This window comes from Nicotiana tabacum, chromosome 10, assembly GCF_000715075.1.
Source record: "Nicotiana tabacum cultivar K326 chromosome 10, ASM71507v2, whole genome shotgun sequence".
In the NCBI taxonomy this organism is placed as follows: domain Eukaryota; kingdom Viridiplantae; phylum Streptophyta; class Magnoliopsida; order Solanales; family Solanaceae; genus Nicotiana; species Nicotiana tabacum.
In genome coordinates, this window is record NC_134089.1 from 129,524,137 (window position 1) to 129,547,282 (window position 23,146).

General features: G+C 41.9%; 1 protein-coding gene across 1 annotated transcript; it reads left to right on the forward strand.

Annotated features, from left to right (window-relative positions):
* The first annotated feature begins 6,651 nt into the window (after positions 1–6,651).
* LOC107772115 (protein AGENET DOMAIN (AGD)-CONTAINING P1-like) lies at positions 6,652–7,038 on the forward strand. Its single transcript, XM_016591604.1, has one exon. It carries the CDS (start codon positions 6,652–6,654, stop codon positions 7,036–7,038), a length of 387 nt encoding a protein of 128 aa, XP_016447090.1.
* The last annotated feature ends 16,108 nt before the right edge of the window (positions 7,039–23,146 follow it).

The following is a 23,146-nucleotide window of genomic DNA, read 5'->3' on the forward strand; positions in this document are numbered from 1 at the left end:
AGGTTTTATTAGCCCTTAGTTAACTGAAAATTTTCATCCTTTCTTTCCGTTGTCTTTTTGCTGCCCTATCTGGAAAAAAATGGTTAGTGATTCCTCTCGTACCGATCTCCCTGTCACAATTTCGGCACCGGAAAAAGCTGCTCAGACCACTGGAGGGGTGGATGTGGTGGAAGACGAGGAGGTCCTGTCGATAGTTAAGATTTTGCCTTGCCTTGGGAGGGAATTGACCGACTTCAGCAGTCGCGCCGGGGCGGAGCCGAAGTCTGTCCCTTCTGTTATGAGGGAAGAAGACATTGTAGAGTTGAAAACCAGGTGGGGGATCCCCGGCTACGTCGACATGCGACCGGCGGTAGGAAACGACATAGTTCACTTTGACCGTCATGGGTATTGCATATTTTATGCCTACCCTTTTCTTATTGGATACACACTTCCTCTCCCTCTCCTGGTGGTAGACTTCTGCCATTTCTATGAGGTATGTCTCGCCCAACTTTTGCCGTACCTGTACAAGTTGTTCCTTATGTTGCTTAAGTTTGCGGAACTCACCGGTCGTGAGGTCACCTTAGATCACATGCTCAGTATCTTCGCCCCTCAGCTCATACGTGGCACGATGTTTCACATGCGTCCTCGGGGGTCGAAGAGTCTGGTGGTGAAAATGGATGACATGACTAACCGTCATTTTTATGAGAATTATTTCTATGTGCGGACTGAACACATTGTGGCAGATCCGACGGGGTTCCCGAGAAATGGAACTTTACACGTAAGTCTCATGCTTTTAGTCGGGGATACATCCGACCATTTTCTGTTACAGTACTAAACCCTGTTATGTTTTTGCAGTTAAAAAATTGCCTCATCCTCCTGTCGAAAATATCCGTGAGTGGGTGCGTGCTATTCTCCTCATACTGCGGGGGTCCGCACGTGGGCGACCTTCTATGACAAGTGTGGGCGCATGCCTCTTTCTGGTAGGATGTCGTTTTTGTTTGCCGATTTTCTCCTTTCCCTCTTTGTATTTAATTCTTCACGTGCTGCTCATTGGTGTCAAGGAGGGTGCGGAGAGTGAGGGCTCCACCGTTAGCTTTTTGGCAGCTAGCCTCATCTACTTGCCCGATCACCGCCAGACCTTCATCGAGGGCTGCTTCGGTTGAGTCTGCGATCGTGGTTAATCCTGTGAGGGCCGCTTCTCAGGCCAAAGTTCCGACCCATTTCGTTCGCCCGACGGGTGAATCTCCGCCTACTGGGGAAGAAGAGGGGCCATAAAAAAGACGGCGAGTAGAGTTCGAGACAGCGCCCCCAATAGTGATCATCTAGACGACTCTCCTTCAATAGGGGTCTTGAGAGGGGGTTGTCATGGGCCCCCCCGTGGGGACGGAACCAGTCGTTGCCTTGGCTCAATCAGAGACCCCACCATTGTCGGTGGTCAGCAACCTATCATGGCGGAAGGTCAGGTTTTAGGGCCGCCATTGTAGTTTCGGACGTACCCTCGTCCTCCGTAGTTGGTCGTGCTTCCTCTTTAGCTGCTGAAAGAGGAAAAGGCATGGTTGTTGACGATTACGAATCTGAATCGGACCTTGACCCCGATGATGTCAGGATGTTTGAGGAGGAATTACTCACTCGGTGGTTCATGTGGGAGGCTCGGCCGTATTCTTGAGATCTCTTCGGATGTCAATCTCCTAGGGGGCGCGGAGGATCTAGCATCGCAGTTCAGCATGTTATGCTCTGCAGCCGAGAATGCGGCCCTTAGGACCATTCCCGATGCTGACTTGATGGACGAGGTGGCCACTATGGGCTTAAAGGTATGTTACGCTTTCTTTCACTTTTCCCTCGTCTTTCTTGATGATAGGATTATAACCCGTTTTTTCATTTTTCAGATGTATGTGGTGGAGGTGGAGAGCATTCGCAGGGCCAACATTCAGGCCAAGATTTTCTTGAAGATGCAGGAGAAATATCGTCGCTACCGTAACAAGTGTCGCAAGATGCATGAGTGGCTGAAGTCAAACCCCGGTAATCGGGCTCTTGGTGAGGAGTTGGAGAAGAGGGACTAGGAATTGATGCAGGCTATCCGCAACAAGAGTGTGCTTGAGGAGCAACTTCGAATAAAGGACGAGGAGCTCGAGTTGGGCAAGGGGGTCGCCACAAAGTGCGAGGACCTGCAGGAGAAATTAAGGTCAATGCAGTTGGAGATGGATTAGAACTTGATCAAGGTCGAGGCGCTGAGTGCGGAGTAGATGGGAAAATTGGCTGGGCTGGAAGACAAGGTTGCTGGGTTGGAGAGCATCGAGAGTGCTTGGTTCACGGCTTCGGCGAGGGCGGCGGACCTGGATAACACCATCCGCGTCCTTCAGTACGATCAGGAGTCGGAGAGAGCGATGACCACCCTGATGGAGGCAAGGTTTGAGGAGCGCATTAGCGAGATTAACCAAGAGGCATCGGTTCTGGGATATCGGGTCGTAACATTGGAGGCAAAAAATGAGCGACTATTGGCTCAAATTGAATCTTCCTCTACCACCGTTCCCCGCCACATGCACGAGCTTTGGGTTTACGCCGAAGCCCAGTGGATATATACAAGTGTTTGTGGGAGGCGGGTAATGTGACTGAGGCTGCAAATAAAGAGGCGCGGGAGGCTCGCATCAATTGTGGATATGACGCAGTGACGCCAAAAACCAATAGGGCGCGGACACCGAAGGAGAACTTCCTGGAGATGACAGTAGAGAGGGTGGCGATGATGGTGTAGAGTAGAGGGATAGAGATATTGATCTATTTTCTGTTTGTTGTTTTCTTCCCTATTTTTTTAATATTCGTAGTCGGCTGTCGTTGTTCCTTTCTTCTTCTTTTTCTTTGTTGTTTTTTATATTGTTGGCTTGGGCCTTATGTAATCCGCGACCATTTGAGTGGAAACTTTGCATAAAGAAGAATTTTGCGCTGTTATTTGTCTAGTAATCTACCCTTGTTTTTGTTTTGCGTGATTTCGATGCGAGATAGATTCCTACACGGCGAGTCCCGATTTTTTTGGCACTTTCTGATGGTCCTTGGCCTTAGGAATATTTCGCACTTTCTCTCTGGTGACGACTTATGGCCTTAAAGGATGTTCGCCGAAATATTAACCCGTCATCGGTCGATCGAGATTGAACTCTTCTTTTTGGAGAAGGCTTTTGGCCTTAAAGGTGTTATTTCGAACTTATCGAAATAGTAACCCGTCGTAATTTGACAGAGGTCGAACTTTTCTCTAAGGCAAAGGCCATTGGCCTTAAAGGGTGTTATTTCGAACTTGTTAAAATATTAACCCGTCGTTGTTCGATCAAGGTCGAACTCTTCTTTTTGACGAAGGCCCTTGGCCTTAAAGGGTATTATTTCGAACTTGTCAAAATATTAACCCATCGTAGCGTTTGATCAAGGTCGAATTTTTCTCATTGGCGAAGGCCCTTGGCCTTAAAGGGTGTTATTTCGAACTTGTCGAAATATTAACCCGTCGTTGTTCGATCAAGGTCAAACTCTTCTTTTTGGCGAAGGCCCTTGGCCTTAAAAGGTGTTATTTCGAACTTATCAAAAATAGTAACCCGTTATTGTTTGATCAAGGTCAAACTCTTCTTTTTGGCAAAGGCCCTTGGCCTTAAAGGGTGATATTTCGAACTTGTCAAAATATTAACCCGTCGTCGTTCGATCAAGGTCACACTGTTCTTTTTGGCGAAGGCCCTTGGCCTTAAAGGGTGTTATTTCGAGCTTATCGAAATATTAACCCGTCGTTGTTCGATCAAGGTCGAACTCTTCTTTTTGGCGAAGGACCTTGGCCTTAAAGGGTGTTATTCGAACTTATCGAAATATTAACCCGTCGTCATTCGATCAAGGTCGAACTCTTCTTTTTGGCGAAGGCCCTTGGCCTTAAAGGGTGTTATTTCGAACTTGTCAAAATATTAACCCGGCGTTGTTCGATCAAGGTCGAACTCCTCTCTTTGGCGAAGACCCTTCGCCTTAAAGGGTGTTATTTTGAACTTGTCGAAATATTAATTCGTCTTCGTTCGATGAAGGTCGAACTCTTCTCTTTGGCAAAGGCCCATGACCTTAAAGGGTGTTATTTCGAACTTTTCAAAATATTAACCCGTCGTTGTTCGATCAAGGTCGAACTCTTCTTTTTTACGAAGGCCCTTGGCCTTAAAGGGTGTTATTTCGAACTTGTTGAAATATTAACCCGTCCTTGTTCGATCAAGGTCGAACTCTTCTTTTTGGCGAAGGCCCTTGGCCTTAAAGGGTGTTATTTCGAACTTGTCGAAATATAACCCGTTGTTGTTCGATCAAGGTCGAACTCCTCTCTTTGGCGAAGACCCTTGGCCTTAAAGGGTGTTATTTTAAACTTATCAAAATATTAATCCGTCGTCATTCGATCAAGGTCGAACTCTTCTCTTTGGCGAAAGCCCTTGGCCTTAAAGGGTCTTATTTCGAACTTGTTGAAATATTAACCCGTCGTCATTCGATTAAGGTCGAACTCTTCTCTTTGGCGAAAGCCCTTGGCCTTAAAGGGTGTTATTTCGAACTTGTTGAAATATTAACCCGTCGTTGTTCGATCAAGGTCGAACTCTTCTTTTTGGCGAAGGCCTTGGACTTAAAGTGTGTTATTTCAAACTTGTCGAAATATTAACCCGTCGTGGTTCGATCAAGGTTGAACTCTTCTCTTTGGCGAAGGCCCTTGTCCTTAAAGGGTGTTATTTCGAACTTGTCAAAATATTAACCCGTCATCGTTCGATCAAGGTCAAACTCTTCTTTTTGGTGAAGGCCCTTGGCCTTAAAGGGTGTTATTTCGAACTTATCGAAATATTAACCCGTCGTCAGTCGATCAAGGTCGAACTCTTCTTTTTGGCGAAGGCCGTTGGCCTTAAAGGGTGTTATTTCGAACTTGTCAAAATATTAACCCGTCTTCGTTCGATCAAGGTCGAACTTTTCTTTTAGGCGAAGGTCCTTGGTTTTAAACGGTGTTATTTCGAACTTATAGAAATATTAACCCGTTGTTGTTCAATCAAGGTCGAACTCTTCTTTTTGGCGAAGGCCTTTGGCCTTAAAAGGTGTTATTTCGAACATGTCAAAATATTAACCCGTCGTTGTTCGATCAAGGTCGAACTCCTCTCTTTGGCGAAGGCCCTTGATCTTAAAGGGTGTTATTTCGAACTTGTCGAAATATTAACTCGTCATCGTTCGATCAAGGTCGAACGTTTCTCTTTGGCGAAGGCTCTTGGCCTTAAAGGGTGTTATTTTGAACTTGTCGAAATATTAACCCGTCGTTGTTCGATCAAGGTCGAACTCCTCTTTTTGGCGAAGGCCCTTGGCCTTAAAGGGTGTTATTCGAACATGTCGAAATATTAACCCGTCATCATTCGATCAAGGTCAAACTTTTCTCTTTGGCGAAGGCTCTTGGCCTTAAAGGGTGATATTTCGAACTTGTCAAAATATTAACCCATCGTCGTTCGATCAAGGTCGAACTTTTCTCTTTGGCGAAGGCTCTTGGCCTTAAAGGGTGTTATTTCGAGCTTGTCGAAATATTAACCCGTCGTTGTTCGATCAAGGTCGAACTCTTCTTTTTGGCAAAGGCCCTTGGCCTTAAAGGGTGTTATTTCGAACTTATCGAAATATTAACCCGTTGTCGTTCGATCAAGGTCGAACTCTTCTTTTTGGCGAAGGCCCTTGGCCTTAAAGGGTGTTATTTCAAACTTGTCGAAATATTGACCCGTCGTTGTTCGAGCAAGGTCGAACTCCTCTCTTTGGCGAAGACCCTTGGCCTTAAGGGTGTTATTTCGAACTTGTCGAAATATTAACCCGTCGTCGATCGATCAAGGTCGAACTCTTCTCTTTGGCGAAGGCCCTTGGCCTTAAATGGTGTTATTTCGAACTTGTCGAAATATTAAGCCGTCATTGTTCGATTAAGGTCGACTTCTTTTTGTTGGCGAAGGCCCTTGGCCTTAAAGGGTGTTATTTCGATCTTGCCGAAATATTATCCCGTCGTTGTTCGATCAAGGTCGAACTCTTCTCTTTGGCGAAGGCCCTTGGCCTTAAAGGGTGTTATTTCGAACTTGTCGAAATATAACCCGTTGTCGTTCGATCAAGGTCTAACTCCTCTCTTTGGTGAAGGCCCTTGGCCTTAAAGGGTGTTATTTCAAACTTGTCGAAATATTAACCCGTCGTCATTCGATCGAGGTCGAACTCTTCTTTTTGGCGAATGCCCTTGGCCTTAAAAAGTGTTATTTCCAACTTGTCAAAATATTAACCCGTCGTTGTTCGATCAAGGTCGAACTCTTCTTTTTGGCGAAGGCCCTTGGCATTAAAGAGTGTTATTTCCTCTAAAATGGACCACTTTGTCTGCATTTGCTAGGTAAACAAACATAACAAAATCAGGGGGAGGAACTGAATGCAAAAAGGACTTATCCACCTTAGTTTAGGAACGTATGAGTTACGATGTAATTGTTCTGTCTTACGACTATACGAAGAAAGAAATAAGACAAAGGAAAAACTATTGTAAAACCAATCTCACTCGTAAATACTGCATGCACAGCTAGAATCACGGACCTAGCTGCCAAAAAATCTTTTCTTGCCATTAAAGAATCACCCCAAAATCGGTGCTTTTCTAATCTTCCCCTATCAGCATTTTTCCGACTAAATCAAAATTCTTTGAAGATGGGGTTTTGCAGGGGCGACGTTGTTGAAGTAGCAAGCAAAGAAGATGGTTTTGTGGGTTCATATTACGAGGCAATTGTGGTGTGCCAACCGCTCAAGAAAGATTATATCGTGCAGTATAAAACCCTTTTGAAAGATGACCTCTCTGGTCCGTTGACGGAGTTTGTTACAGTCTCTGAACTCCGGCCAGTTCCTCCTGAGATTCCGGTGAGTGGGTTTAGCTTAAATGATGAAGTTGATGCTTTTGATAATGATGGGTGGTGGGTTGGCAAAATCACTGGTAAAATTGGAGCTAATTACATTGTATACTTTGAAACCAGTGAGGATGAATGTGCTTATACTATAAGTGACTTGAGAGTTCATCAAGATTGGATTGATGGTGAGTGAGTTTCTTCAAAAAGGAATGCAAAATGTGATTAAAGCAATATTAATTTATATTATGCTTTTTCTGAGCCCGGGTTCTAATGGAAATAACTTCTCTATTTTTACAAGGTAAGGGTAGGTAGAGGCTGAACCAAAATTTGAACTTTATAGGATTGAGATTGTAATCTTTTTAAGTTACTGGTTCTGATTTAGTAATAATTTGTACATATTCAATAAATTTCTTAAGACAAATATATGGTTTGAACAAAAGTTATTGGGTTCGGCTGCATCCAAATCCCACAATGTAGCAAAGCCCCTAGGATAAAGATCTTGTACACATTATCCTCTCCAGAATTAACTTGTAAGATTACACTAGATTTGTTATTGTTGTTGAGACTACAAAGTTCAGTGTTTAGTTCTCAGTCTATTGGAATTTCTGTTTTGGGGATTCCTTTGAGGGCCATATTCAGATTTGAATTTTGCTTATATGTTGGTTCATTAGTACTGTTTGATGTGGTATTATTTTCTTTAGATTATTCAGATATGAAGTTGTACATAAAACACTTCAGTTTTGATATACATTTTGGCGTTACCTTTAGTAATTTAGAATTGGTCATTCTCTATTTTCTTGTTCTGGGGTTGGAGATTGAGGTATTCTACCGTTAGAGTAACTCTCCATTTAACCCAAAAATAAATTTATCGGTCAAAGTCAAAATCAAAAAAAAATAACCAAGATTTACTTCACTTTTCCTGTAATTTGAAGAATAAAGCGAATAATGAAAATAATTGACAAGGAAGGAATATACAAAATAGATTGACAATTGCTCCCAAAATTGTGGTTAGAATTTTTTGATTAAAGTAAAGAATGATTGCATATATTTTCAATAATAATCCGATGCCATTACAAATGAGGACTAAGTCCTTTTATAGGAGTATATAATTACAACGGGTTTCATACTTAATTCGGGGTTATTAATAGCATTAATTGCCTTGATTACCTGTTTCTATATATATTCGTAACGGAAGCGTTTATGACTGAGAATTTCCTGTAACCACAATTGTATGTCGATTTTCCTTCCTTATTTAAGGTAGATTCCTGCACCTTCCTTCTTTAATGGTCTTTATACATTCCGCCGCTATTTCTCTTCTTTCTAGCTGTCAGAGCCGGTTTCCTTCCTAGAGAAAATCCTGAGGGTGCTTCTCCCGTGCCTTCTTGAATTCTTTAACTCAATGTCACCTGTTACCTTATTGATGGTCCACGTGTCATACCCTTTTTTTCCTACTAAAACAGTCTCCCTTGTGCTCCTTATGTGTTTCAGATTGTTAAATTTAATTATTTACTTTTCAGTTTTCTTCAATCTTCAAGTAAGAAATATAAAAAAAAATTAAGAAATTATAAGCCCTATATAATTTAGTATTACGCCAATTTCCAACAATTTAAATTAATTAAGATTAAGATTGAATGGATCTGATTATGGCTAAAATCTCGCATCAAATTAATAGCTTAAGATCACGAAGAATAATAGAGTGGTACGAGTAACAATTTCTTCTTTTGCAGGATTCATTGAAAGTCGAAAAATATGATTCTCTTTTACCAAAATGGTGCTGTGCATGCTTAATTATCTGCTAAATTGCAGCTAATCTTAGGTGAATATGTAAAGTACTCTATGTATTTAGTGAGAAAAGCTTCTCTAAATGATGAATTCATTTTTTCTTTATAGTTTTTTTAAAAAAAATAAATTATATGGAGGTGGAATGAGAAATAAGGGAGAGAATTAAAAAGTGCGAAATCGAACCTTAAATAAGGCAAAAATTCAGGTAACCAATCAACTCTATTATTAAGATTCTTCAGATTTTGCAGTTATATTTATAAAATAATTATTCGACTATATATGTATGTCGGACACAATTACACAAATCCATGTGTAATGTTTTCGTTTTAAACAATAAATCAAATAATAAAAGGAAAATAGATGTTTGTTGCTTATCCTAGAAGGCTGTCAAATGCATTTGTATGGGTCCAAATTTAACTGACCACGACCAACGATGAGTATGACGATTGACGGAGCCTCCTTGAATTGACGTCCTGAGGGAGACGACCCTGAGACAAACCAGAGAATGGACGACCCTTGTAATAATGCATGTCCATTGTCACACCTCCTTTTCACCCGTGCCCGCAGGGGCGCAGAGGAAGTTTTTCCAATTAAAGGACAATCGGAACGGGATTTGTTTATTTATTTCAGAGTCGCCACTTGGAAGATTTATGGTGTCCCAAGTCACCGGTTGAATCCCGAATCGAGGAAAAGATTGACTCTGTATTACAGTCCGCGACCCAGAAATCCGAGTAGGGAATTCTGTTAACCCGAGAGAAGGTGTTAGGCATTCCCGATTTTCGTGGTTCTAGCACGGTCGCTCGACTGTCATATTCGGCTCATTTATCTGATTTTCTACATGTTGGACCTGTGTCCCAATTTTAACTCTTTCCCGCTTTCATTGTTGTTATTTTAAGAGAGAATTGCAACGTCGCGAGAACACGTCTCGAACCACGCCACATTAATGCACCCGCGGTTATTGACGCATTTCGACTCCGATGAGATTTGGATTTGGGTCACATAAATGTGCACCCAAGTTTAAGAAAGTAAATTATTAAAGGTGCGCCTAAAGCGACTAGCGTATCATTATTTTGGGTAAGGCCGTGAAACTTTGCTAAACGGCCCATCCAGAAGTCTAAGTAATTTTACCAACACGTATAGAGGGCCCCGCAGCTTGTGTATTTTTGTTTGTCGAGGCTCGTCTCATTCATTATTATTATTATTATTATTTTTTAAAAAAGAATTTGCAACGTCATGGAAATGCATCTCGAACCACGTCACAATCAATGTACACGTGATTAGCGACACATTTCGATTTCGTTGAGATTCGGATTTGGGTCACATAAATGTGCACCTGGGTTTAAGAAGGTAATGTTATTTAAAGTGTGCGCCTAAAGAGACTAACGCGTGGTTATTTTGGGAAATGGCCGTGAAGTTCGCTAAGCGGCCGATCCCGAGTTCTAAGTAATTAATACACACATTTGTGAGGGCCCCGCAATCTGTGCGTTTTATTTGGCGAGGCTCATCTCGTTTATTTTGAAAGGACGATCCTAAAGTGACTACATTTTTTCCTATTAAGTTCGTCTCTAAACAAAATGAAGGCCCCAACCAATTGTTACTTAACTTTATTGTACGATTTTTAAGGATGGTCTTGCGATCGAGCCCGTTTCCTATGACCAGATTTCATGCGTTATTCGGGCCAAGTCAGCGTTCGACTCACAGAAGCAGATTCGAGTCTGATTTAACATACACAGGCTATTGCCAATTGCTTTACATGATGAAACCAAACCCAATATTTCAACTTTTCGAGCAAATGGGCTGCCAACAATCATTATCTACCTACTGTTGACAATATTAAAACTTTCATAGCTAGTGAAACTTAACAAGTTTGAACAGACAAGTTCAATAGAACAAACTCAAGTTATCTTCATCATATTCCACTTATTTAACTAAACAGTTTGACAATAATGGGCATGCTTAACTATTCGGGAAAAGCACAGTTAACTTGGAAGTTTGATTTTCAATTCTATGATACTAAAGTTGGTATTAAACTACTAAATTTACAACTAAGAAAGGCAAGTTAATGGTCCAATACAGTCCTTATCAGATACAAACTCCACAGTCCACATTCTTCATGGAGTTATAAAGATAGACTATACAACTTATCATTTATCTACTAAATTTCAGATGCACTAAGTACTACACTACTCGAGCATTTTCTTTTCACTTTTACATCTCACAGCTACATCAAAGTGTGATTCGAAAGTGTACCTGGTAATAAACAGTAGAAGAAGAAGAGGAGGATCAGTAGAGCAGTAGCAAATAGCAACATCAATAACCCAGCAACACAGTAGCAGAACAACCCAGTAACAGATTTAAAAAGACCAGCAGAATTCCAGCAACACCCAATGAAACAGTAGCAAATAACCAATAGTAAACTCAGGAAAAACCACTTGAAACCCCAGAAATACCAACCAACAACACCAATGAAACAGTAACAGTGCTAGTTTTGATATTCAGCAGTAAAAGAAAAGACCTCACTTTTCAGTTTCTTAACTCTCAAACACTGAACTTTTTAGGATTAAAACCAACCTATTTTTTTTTCAAATTACTGAACTCTTAACTGTTAAAAATCCAGCCTAGAATCTCTGAAAAAAAACTGAAAGAAAAACTGATTTTTCTCTCCCAAAAAACCAGCCCCTCAATCTGTCTAAAATGACTCTATTTATAACCCAAAAACAGGCCTGCCCTCTCTGCCTTGAAACTATCAGATTTTCTGCCCATGATATTCCTCGACCACTACTACATGTTTTGTTCTCTTTTTAATTCACTTGTTCCCCACTACCCTTGTCTTTTCTTTATTTAAATTCAAATAGGTATGGGCACCTATTTCTTAATCCATTTCCTTTAAACCTTCCCCTACCATTATGTTTTGTTCCCCATTAGCACTTAAACAATTCATTAGTTTAATGGTATTTTAGTACCCTACTGTCAGACCATTCAACTTAAACTACTTTCAAACCTTTTCAATCCCAAAACACCCTCCTAAAGCCCCTGGAATTACTGTCCTACCCAATCCCTTTTACCTCATCAGCTATAACCAATCTCCTTAATCAGATAACTAAACTGATTCCTAATTAATCAGCAAACTACAGCAGCTATAACCAATTTAATTCAATTCCCCTAGCAGTTCGAACTTAGAACTCAGATTAGATCAAATAGCAGACTGATGCAAAGCTGCTAAGATGCATGGGATTAACTGACTGCATTCACAATTCTAAATCAAACTTAGGCAGAAGGAATGATCACTGTAAACGTACTGAATCGACAAACAAACTGAACTCATGTGCAAAATGATGAACAACAAAGAAAAGGGAACCAAACATCACATGAAATGAAGCAATTCGAACCAATATTCATAATTCTAAATTAGACTTGAACACAAAATGTAGGGTCCCTGAGGATATACTGAATGGAACCCTAAGGCTGAAAACAAAACAAATGACACCAACAACTTGACGAGGACTACTAAACTACAGACATGAACGGATTAATCGACGAAACTTATTCAATTGATTAAACAGGCTATAACATTTAGCAGTTAACAACAAACAATCAGAATAAACAGACCAACAAGTGATTCGATTGGTATTGACAAAAATAGGAAACTTATAAACTATCAAATTACATGGCTAAATACATATATTCGACCCATGAACAGAAGCAGACTCGACCAAATAAAAGGTCTGATTGGAGAAGAAGAAGGAGCAATGAACAAAACTGGATTATAACTAAACTAAACACAATTAACCGTAACAAAATAGAACAAGAAAGAAAGGAGGAAAAAAAATACCTTAACAAAAACCAAAATTAGATGAACCTAGGTCGAACTCTTGACTCAAACTTTTGAGGTCGAATTGACCTTAATCGAGTGTTCTCAACGGAGAAAACTTCGACTAAGGTCGATTAGACGCCCAAATTCCTTTAATTTCAGACAAAACCCAGGTTTGGTCTTTATAGGGGCCTTGGTTCCATTTGGGGGTTCGAACGGTTCTAGCAAGATTCGAACCAGGCCAAAGGTATTTTGGGCACGAGGGAGGTCAGAGGGTGTCGTGGTGTGAGTTTGGGACTGGTTGGGGTAGGTTTGGGTTTTGCTCGAATCTTCGATTGAAGATTCGAGAAGCTAGAGGTTGATTTGAGGTTAAAGGGGTAGGGATCTGTGTTGAGGGTGGTTAGGAGGTTCAATGGTGTGAATTTTGTGGTCACCGGCATCGTTGCCGCCGGCTTTCAGGAGAAGGAGCATGAGGGCGGCTAGGGTTTCAGGGGTTGTTTGATTTCTGGTTCTTGGGGACGAAAGGGGAGGGGTTTGGCTTGGGGGGGGGGGACAGGTAAGGGATTAGGTTTATATACCAGAAGGGGAAACAAATCCTGGCCGTTGGATCAATCACGATCAACGGCCTGGATCATTTTACTAATAGGAAACGACATTGTTTGGCCATGCTACGAGACTGGGTCGACCCGGGGTGAAATGGACCGGGTTATGGGGGAATCCTGGGACTGTTAGATCAAAAGGCACGGATGGTTCAGATTTAATCACCTGAAACAGTGTCGTTTGAACCAATGATGGGGCTGAACTGGACCGTTTGATCTGTTTGATCAACGGTTCAGATTTGAGACGCCTAAACGGCGTCGTTTGAGTCATCTGAGAGATCAGGCATATTGGACCGGGTAAATGGGGTGTTTTGGGCCTGATTTTGGGTCCAAAAATGGCCCAGTTCCGAATGTGTTTCTTATTTCACTTGTTTTTCTTTGCTATTATTTTCCTTTTTAATTCCTAATTACCAAAAATTCAAAAATAAGTTGTAAAACCAAAATTAAATTAAACCTAAATAATAATTGACACACAAGATTAAATATTAATAAAAAAATAAAATCACAAAATTGGACAATAAAATGACAAAAATGCAATAAATACATATTTTGTGATTTTTTTTCTTTTAAAACAAAACATGGTTCAGTTAATTCCTAAGTACACAATTAAATCGTAAATGTGCATGCAACATATATTTTTGTATTTTCAATTAATTAAAACAAGATAAACATTCACAGACAATAATACAAACAATTATCCAAAGGTGCCTCGCAAATTCTTAAAATTGTACCTAAAGGACATTTGTTTTATTTTTTGATTTCTTTTGGAGTAGTTTCCGTGAAGCAAAAATCACGTGCTCACAGCTGCCCCTCTTTGTCCGAAAACACGAAGGGTTTTCGTGCAAAGATAAAGTGAGCGGATACGAGCGATTTTTGCCCGTTGGGCTACTCCGTGTGAAGCATTTTTTGAAAGATTTAACCGAAGCTTTGCTTCGAAGGTTTCTTACATATCCCTGGCTAAAAGGGAATCAGGTTAATGCAGTTCGGAAAGTTTTGGTAGCTGGGACTACCATGGGACTGCAATTTTGCTGTCACTACTGCTGCATGCAGTTACTACTGCTTTCCGACCTCCTTATTACACCGTGCTAAAAGAAAACAATAAGCTAGACTAAACTAGGGATTACAACATCTTATCTATCTTCAAACTTGCTCTTGTAGTCTTCCTTCTGATCTCTGCAGCGGAATTTATGCTGGGGATATTTTGTTGTAACCCTCCGCTTTACTGACTTCTGACTTGAAATTGAGTGTAGTCCTCTGTTCTACAGGCGGGCTCCTGACTCCAACTTGACTTAAAAGGATAATACAGCCTCCATTCTCCAGGTGGGCTCCTGACTCCAACAACAATTTAACACCTCCATTCTCCAGGCGGGCTCCTGACTTCGACTACAACTTAAAGATATAACACCTCCATTCTCCAGGCGGGCTCCTGACTTCAACAACTTCTTAAAAATATAACACCTCCATTCTCCAGGCGGGCTCCTGACTTCAACAACTTCTTAAAAATATAACACCTCCATTCTCCAGGCGGGCTCCTGACTTCAACTACTTCTTAAAAATATAACACCTCCATTCTCCAGGCGGGCTCCTGACTTCAACTACTTCTTAAAAATATAACACCTCCATTCTCCAGGCGGGCTCCTAACTTCAACAACTTCTTAAAAATATAACACCTCCTGAACCATTTTCCTTCTAACTTTAATAATCTTCTTTCAAAAGTGCGTCCCTCAAAACTGGTGTTTCATTCCTCTAAAAACTGCTGGGGATAACACCGGTGTTTCAAGAATATGTTATTCTCCTCCTTCAAAGATTACTTCCCTTAAAGCTGGTGTTTTCCTTCCTCTGAAACTACTTCCCTTACGACTTGTGTTATCTTCCTCCTGAAATTGCTTTCTTTAAACTTGTTTTGCCTTCTCCCGAAAACTGCTGGGGATACCGCTTCCCTCAAAACTTGTGTTTAGACTTCCAGAAAATTTTCGAAATGAGAGAAAATTTTCTGCCCCAGTTTGACAATCTTTCTTGTGGCATGTCTTCCCGTCATCAATAACATTTCCTGTCCCTGCTTCAAATCAAAGAAAATTTGTTAGTTTAAAATGTGGGAGACGTTCCTGTTGGGGATGGTTTTCCCCTTTTCTTTTTCCTATGCTCTGCGTTGTTCGACCATCTTGAAACTTGGCCGATAACTTTCAACCTTCTTGATGCTTCTGTTATTTGCCAACTTCTCAACCATTGTTTTCCACTTTTACTCTATACTTTCCACGACATCTTAGAGCCATCCATCATTTGGTCTTATAATAACGTCTTTCTTGTCCCGTCACATTATCTTCGGCCTGTCTTATCCCCATTTACCTTGTCCCATGTTGGCGACTGGTAGTTGGCCTTGAAAATCCTTCTTAACAACAAACTACTATAAAAATCTTTAACGAAAAGAAATGAAAGAGGATGACTTCAAATATAAAAAGAAAATCTTCCTAAAGAATTGTTCGAATGGAAGAAAAGGAAAAAGACTTATCTGAATGGTATTACCGATCTCAATGATCATGCCATTCATTTCGGATTAATCAACCCAGTCTATTATATCACTCAATATTTCCGATGGCCTTACTTTGCATTTCAAAAGGTCCCGCAACCCAACTCTTTTGCCGAATCAACATCTTTGTTCTGCTTGATGCCTCGTCAGATCATTTCTGTCAACCTTACCTCGTTTGTCCACTTTCAAAACCTTGTCGCCTTATAGTGCCCTTCGAGGGGTTTTCACTAATAAGACTCTCTCATTTCTCTCAACTACCGTCGTCTTATGGTACCTGTGAAGGTTTTCACCGATAAGACTCTCTCATTTTATTTCTTGTCAGCTGGGGACTGGGGTGTTACTGATAAGATTCTCTCATTACTTTTCCTTTCTGCTGGGGATTCTCTCATTTCATTTCTTTTCTGCTGGGGGCCAGAGTGTTATTCCAGACTTCCATTTGCCGGACTTGGCACTTCTCGAATATTGATCGGGAGGTCTTTTTTGGACATCAATATGGGTTTCTGGTGTATGGCTAAAGAAAAATTTAAAATAATTTTGATGGGTAAAACATTACAACTCTTGGAATCAACTTTCTTTCCCCAGGATTATAAACACAACTTCTGCCCCAGTTTTTCTTGCTTGGGGATTTTTTATTCTTATTACACTATGACCGAACCGTGAGGCGCCTACGTATCCTTTTGAGGAATCAGGTCAAACATAGTTCCCAATTCCTTTGTTTTTCTTGTGACTTTTCTTTTGTCTTTATTATCATTATTTTTCTCTTCTCTTTTTCTTTCATTTTCATTACTGATTCCAAAAGAGGGGTATGAAAGAATAAAGAAGGCTCAAAAGGGGAAGCAAAGGTTGAAGTGTTTGGATGGAAGAACAAATTGCCTCCGTCATTTCATTCTCCGATACCATGACAAATGCAAACAATAACAATTACAATTAAAAGAAATCATACATAATATCTCTTAACTGCGTCAGAATTGATAGCCATGTCGACGCATTTCCTTTCGATATTTGTTAAACATAAAGCGCCATTGGACAACACTCTGGTTACAATGAATGGCCCTTGCCAATTCGGGGCGAACTTGCCCTTTGCCTCAGCCTGATGTGGGAGGATGCATTTCAGAACTTGCTGGCCCACTTCAAACTTCCGGGGACGCACCTTTTTGTTGTATGCTCTTGCCATTCTCTTTTGATATAACTGGCCATGACACACAACTGCCAATCTCTTTTCATCAATCAAGTTCAACTACTCCAGACTAGTTTTGACCCACTCATCATTATCAATCTCAACTTCAGCGACAATCCGAAGGGACGGGATTTCAACTTCCGCAGGTATTACGGCTTCAGTTCCATATACCAACAAATAAGAAGTTGCACCTACTGAAGTACGGACAGTGGTGCGATAACCTAACAATGCAAATGGTAATTTTTCATGCCACTGTCTAGAACCTTCTACCATTTTCCGAAGTATCTTCTTTATGTTTTTGTTGGCTACCTCATCTTCTCCATTCGCCTTGGGACGATACGGGGTAGAATTGCGGTGTGTAATCTTAAACTGTTGACATACCTCTTTCATCAAATTGCTATTAAGATTAGCACCATTATCCGTGATGATCACCTTTGGGATTCCAAATCGACAAATGACATTTGAGTGAACGAAATCGACCACTGCTTTCTTGGTCACAGACTTGAAAGTTTTGGCCTCAACCCATTTGGTGAAATGATCAATGGCTACCAGAATGAACCTATGCCTGTTGGATGCTGCTGGCTCAATTGGTCCAATGATATCCATGCCCCAAACGACGATGGGCCATGGCGCTGACATTGTGTGTAATTCCGATGGCGGAGAATGAATCAAATCTCCGTGTATCTGGCACTGATGACATTTGCGCACAAAACTAATACAATCTCGCTCCATGGTGAGCCAATAATATCCCGCTCGGAGAATTTTCTTTGCCAACACATACCCGCTCATATGTGGTCCGCAGACTCCTGAATGTACTTCAGACATGACAGACGTAGCTTGTCTAGCATCTATGCATCTTAACAATCCCAGGTCTGGTGTTCTTTTATATAGAACTCCTCCACTCAAGAAAAATCCACTTGTCAACCATCGAATTGTTCTCTTTTGATCCCTCGTGGCTTGCACTGGGTATATCCCCATTCTGATGTATTCCTTGATATCGTGGAACCATGGTTTGCCATCCAGTTCTTCTTCAATCATGTTACAATAAGCATGCTGATCTCGGAATTGAATATGCAAAGGATCGACATAAGCTTTGTCCGGATGGTGCAACATTGATGCTAGGGTAGCCAAAGCATCATCGACCTCATTATGGACCCTTGGAATATGCCTGAACTCCACTGATCTAAACCGCTGGCAAAGATCATGTAAACATTGTCGGTATGGTATGAGCTTCAAATCTCGCGTTTCCCATTCTCCTTGAATTTGATGTACCAGAAGGTCCGAGTCTCCCAAGACTAAGACTTCCTGGACATCCATGTCTGCAGCTAACCTTAAACCCAAAATACATGCTTCGTACTCAGCCATATTGTTGGTACAATAAAAACGAAGCTGAGCCGTAACAGGATAATGATGCCCTATTTCAGAAATAAGCACAGCTCCTATTCCGACTCCTTTCATGTTAGCAGCCCCATCAAAGAAAAGTTTCCAGCTTGGTTTTTCGGCCTGTTCTAGTTCACCAATATGCATCACCTCTTCATCAGGAAAATAAGTCCTCAGTGGCTCATACTCTTCATCGACCGGGTTCTCGGCCAAATGATCGGCCAATGCTTGGGCTTTCATTGCAGTCCGAGTCACATAGATTATGTCAAACTCTGTGAGCAAAATCTGCCATTTAGCAAGTCTTCCTGTCGGCATAGGCTTTTGAATGATATACTTCAATGGATCCAAGCGTGAAATGAGGTAAGTAGTGTAGGATGACAAATAATGTTTCAACTTCTGTGCTACCCAAGTTAGGGCACAACATGTCCTTTCCAGGTGAGTGTACTTAACCTCATAAGCCGTGAACTTCTTGCTAAGATAATAGGTGACTTGTTCTTTCCTGCCGGTGATGTCATGCTGCCCCAGTACACAACCAAATGAATTTTCCAAGACTGTCAAGTAAAGAATCAAAGGTCTCCCTAGTTCTAGCGGAACCAACACAGGTGGGTTTGTCAAGTAACCTTTTATCTTGTCAAACGCTTCTTGACACTCATCAGTCCACTTGATCGCAGCGTCCTTCCTCAACAACTTGAAAATAGGCTCACAAGTTGTCGTGAGCTGAGAAATAAAGCTGCTGATGTAGTTCAGCCTTCCTAACAGACTCATCACTTCAGTCTTGTTCCTCGGAGGTGGCAACTCTTGTATGGCTTTGATCTTTGATGGGTCCAACTCGATGCCTCGCCGGCTGACTATGAATCCCAACAGTTTTCCGGATGGGACACCAAATGCACACTTGGCGGGGTTAAGCTTGAGGTTGTACTTGCGAAGCCTCTGGAAGAATTTCCTCAAATCCTCGACATGGTCGGCCTGATGCTTTGATTTTATGATCACATAATCTACATATACCTCAATCTCCTTGTGTATCATATCATGAAACAAAGTAGTCATTGCCCTCATATAAGTTTCCCCAGCATTCTTCAACCCAAATGGCATTACTCGGTAGCAATAAGTTCCCCACGGCGTGATGAAGGCCGTTTTTTCTGCATCTTCTTCATCCATTAGAATCTGATGATACCCGGCATAGCAATCCACAAAAGATCCAATCTCATGCTTGGCACAATTATCGATCAAAATGTGGATATTGGGTAGTGGGAAGTTATCCTTCGGACTTGCTTTGTTGAGATTGCGGTAATCGATGCATACTCTGATCTTGCCGTCCTTCTTCGGTACAGGCACGACATTAGCCAACCAGACAGGATATCGAGTGACCCGAATAACCTTTGCATCCAACTGCTTGGTAACTTCTTCTTTAATCTTCACACTCATATCAGTTTTGAATTTCCTCAACTTTTGCTTGACGGGTGGGAACACTGGATCAATGAGCAATTTGTGGACCACTAAATTAGTGCTTAAACCTTGCATGTCGTCATATGACCATGCAAAAACATCTTTGTACTCAATGAGTGCTTTGATTAACTCCTCCAGGATTTCTGGCTCAAGGTGGACACTTATCTTAGTCTCTCGGACATTGTCTGTGTCTCCTAAATTGACGGCTTATGTGTCATTCAAATTGGGTTTGGGTTTTTCTTTGAAGTGAATTAACTCCTTACTAATTTCTTCGAAGGCTTCATCCTCATCATCATATTCTGATTCGTAATCACAATCTACTTCTTGAACTATCATTTCGGAATCAGATTGTTTTTTATGACTGGGCTGAGAATTCCTTATGCATGCCATGTCATTAAGACCAGTATAAAGAGAACTGTACAAAAAAGAACAGAAGAAAACAAAATTAAAATAAAATAAGGAATAAAGAAGAAACTTTTATTTTATTTTATTGAATTACGGGATAACAAGGTTTCACACTTTGACGAACACAACAAAATAAAAGGAATCTGGACTACAACCCTAGAATAATCCAGAAAACAGGAAGGAAAATCAGAGCCAACTATCAAGACTCCCTCCAAATGGAAAAAGGAGTAGCCATCCAATTGTTGATTTTTGCCTTTGGCCCCACAAACTACACATCCGCCTTGCTGGACCCCTCCCCGACTTCTACCATGTTGATTTCGGTGAATAATCTTTCAAAGCCCTCATTTAGGTCTCCATATGCACCAATCAATGGCCCTGCAACCTTGGACAACAATTGCTTTTTGATGCTCGGCCTGGCAAAAGATCTGGACAGGCCCGGGATTGGCTTGGGAAGGACCCAACCACTTTTCTTCAACTTGCGGACCCGTCTCACATCCTCCGCGGTTGGCTTGAACCCCAGCCCAAAGGTATCCAGATTTTTGGGCAAAGAAACCGGTTGAACAATACCCTGAAGATCAGCCCCTAAACCTTTGCCTGGCACAAACCCGTTTTTCAACATCTCTGAGGCTACCATGACAGTTGCAGCTGCTATTTTGGGAAGTGGGATGCTTTCACCCTCGGGAACTTTGTCCACTGAAACCGTATCAAAAACTTGGTAAACCCACGGCCCCTTGTCATCATCAGTCTCTATGAAGGGTACGATGGCATCACTTACGGCGCTTGTATTGTCTTCCCCATGCACTACAATCTCTTGTCTATCCCATTCGAATTTGATCATCTGATGTAGCGTATAAGGCACTGCTTTGGCGGCGTGGATCCAGGGTCACCCCAACAGAAGATTATATGACACTGCCACGTCCAACACTTGAAACTCCATGGTGAACTCGACCGGGCCAATTGTTAATTCAAGTACGATGTCGCCCACTGTGTCTGTACCACCACCATCAAACCCTCGAACATAGATTCTGTTCTTGTGGATTCTATCACCATCGACTTTCAGTTTGTTCTACGTGGTGAAAGGACAGATATTGGCGCTGGACCCATTATCAATCAGTACTCGAGTGACTACCGAGTCTTCACACTTCACGGTCAAATAGAGAGCTCTATTATGTTCTGTACCCTCCACGGGCAACTCATCGTCCGAAAAAGCGACCCTGTTGACCTCGAAAATCTTGTTTGCTATTTTCTCCAGATGGTTCACAGAGATCTTATCCGGAACATGGGCTTTGTTCAAAATTTTCATCAATACCCGGCAGTGCTCATCTGAATGGATCAACAAGGATAACAATGAGATCTGTGCCGGGGTCTTCCTCAACTGCTCCATAATGGATTAATCTTGCGCCTTCATTTTCTTTAAAAATTCTTCCGCCTCTTCCTTGGTAACTAGATTCTTTGTCGCTGCTGGATTGGCCCTTCTTAACTCTGCGGGAGCAAAACACCTTCCTAAACGAGTTAGACCTTGGGCTTCACACACTTCTCCTTTGACTTCTTTCCCTTTGTAAATCACCGTCACCCATTCATAATTCCAAGGAACATCCTTGTTGTTGATCACTGGAAGCTGAGTTCCCGCTTTTATAATAACAGGCGTTGTGCGAGCACCCTTCACGACCACAACAGGTTTACTTGCAACCCCTGGCACTACCACTTTAGCTTTCTTGGGTTTCACTGCAACAAGGCTCAATGACCCTCTCTCGGCTACCATAGCTGGCTTATCATCTACCCCTCTCAACTGGACCACTGATTTCCCACTGGTTACTTTTTCCTTTGAGCTGGTTTCGCTGGAACGGATCATCATTACCGTCTGTGAGGGCTTCCTGGGCTCCCCCTCTTTGTGTATCAAATCAATCATGTGTGTCTCATAGTGAGATGTCAGTGGATTCTGGTTAATGTTTGGTGCTTCTAGGGCTTGAACCTCGATCCGATGAGTATCGATAAGCTCTTGCACAGCTGTTTTCAGCTTCCAACATTTCTCTATATCGTACCCTGGGGCCCCTGAACAGTACTCGTAACTCACCGAGTGGTAAATATTTCTAGGGGGGAGGATTTGGCATTTTAGGCTCAATTGGATTCAACATGCCCAACTGCCTCAATCTGTGGAAAAGACTGGTATATGATTCCCCCAGTGGAGTGAAAGTCTTTTGCTTCTGTGACCTCTCATTCTTGAGGGCTAGGTTTGGCCGGAAACCTGTCCCGGGGGGATTTCTGTAGGCCCTTGGGGGTGGATATGTGTTTTGTGGAGCTGGGTATGGATTTTGTAGAGCCGGCGTACGCCATGGCGCATGTGCCGGAGTTTGGGTATAGGTTTGTGCATGATGGACAGAAAAATGGGGATCTGGCGGTGGGTAGTAATGTTGTGGAGGGCTATATGGAGTATGGGGGTAATTTTGGTGGTAGGGTCGTGGTTGGCTAAGTAGGGTGACGGGCCTCTGGATCCGAACCAGGCTCCGGACTCAACAGTCGTGACATCTTCTTTCTTCTTCTTCCCAAGTACACCCCCAGTGCCGCTTTGGATGGCCTGAGTGGTTGCCTTGATCGCTGAATAGCTCATGATTTTGTTGGACTTAAGCCCCTCCTCGACCATGCCTCCCATTTTCACAACCTCGTTAAAAGACTTGCCAATTGCAGACACCAAATGACCAAAGTAAGTGGCCCCAAAGCCTGTAAAAAGTAATCAACCATCTCGCTCTCTTTCATTGGGGGATCTACCCTTGCTGCTTGCTCCCTCCATCGGAAACCATACTCTCTAAAGCTTTCACTATGCTTCTTTTCCAGTTTTGTCAGGGACAGTCGGTCCGGAATGATCTCAAGATTATATTGAAAGTGACAAGCGAATGCTTGGGCCAAATCGTCCCATGTGTACCACCTGTTATGATCTTGCCTGGTGTACCCTTCTAGTGCTGATCCACTCAAACTTTGGCTGAAATACGCCATCAGTAATTCATCTCTTCCGCCCGCTCCCCTCATCTTGCTACAAAAACCTCTCAGATGGGCCACCGGATCACCGTATCCATTGTACAAGTCGAACTTGGGCATTTTGAACCCTGCCGGTAGTTGTACATTCAGGAATAAACACAGATCTTTATAAGCCACGCTTACCTGACCTCCTAGCCCTCT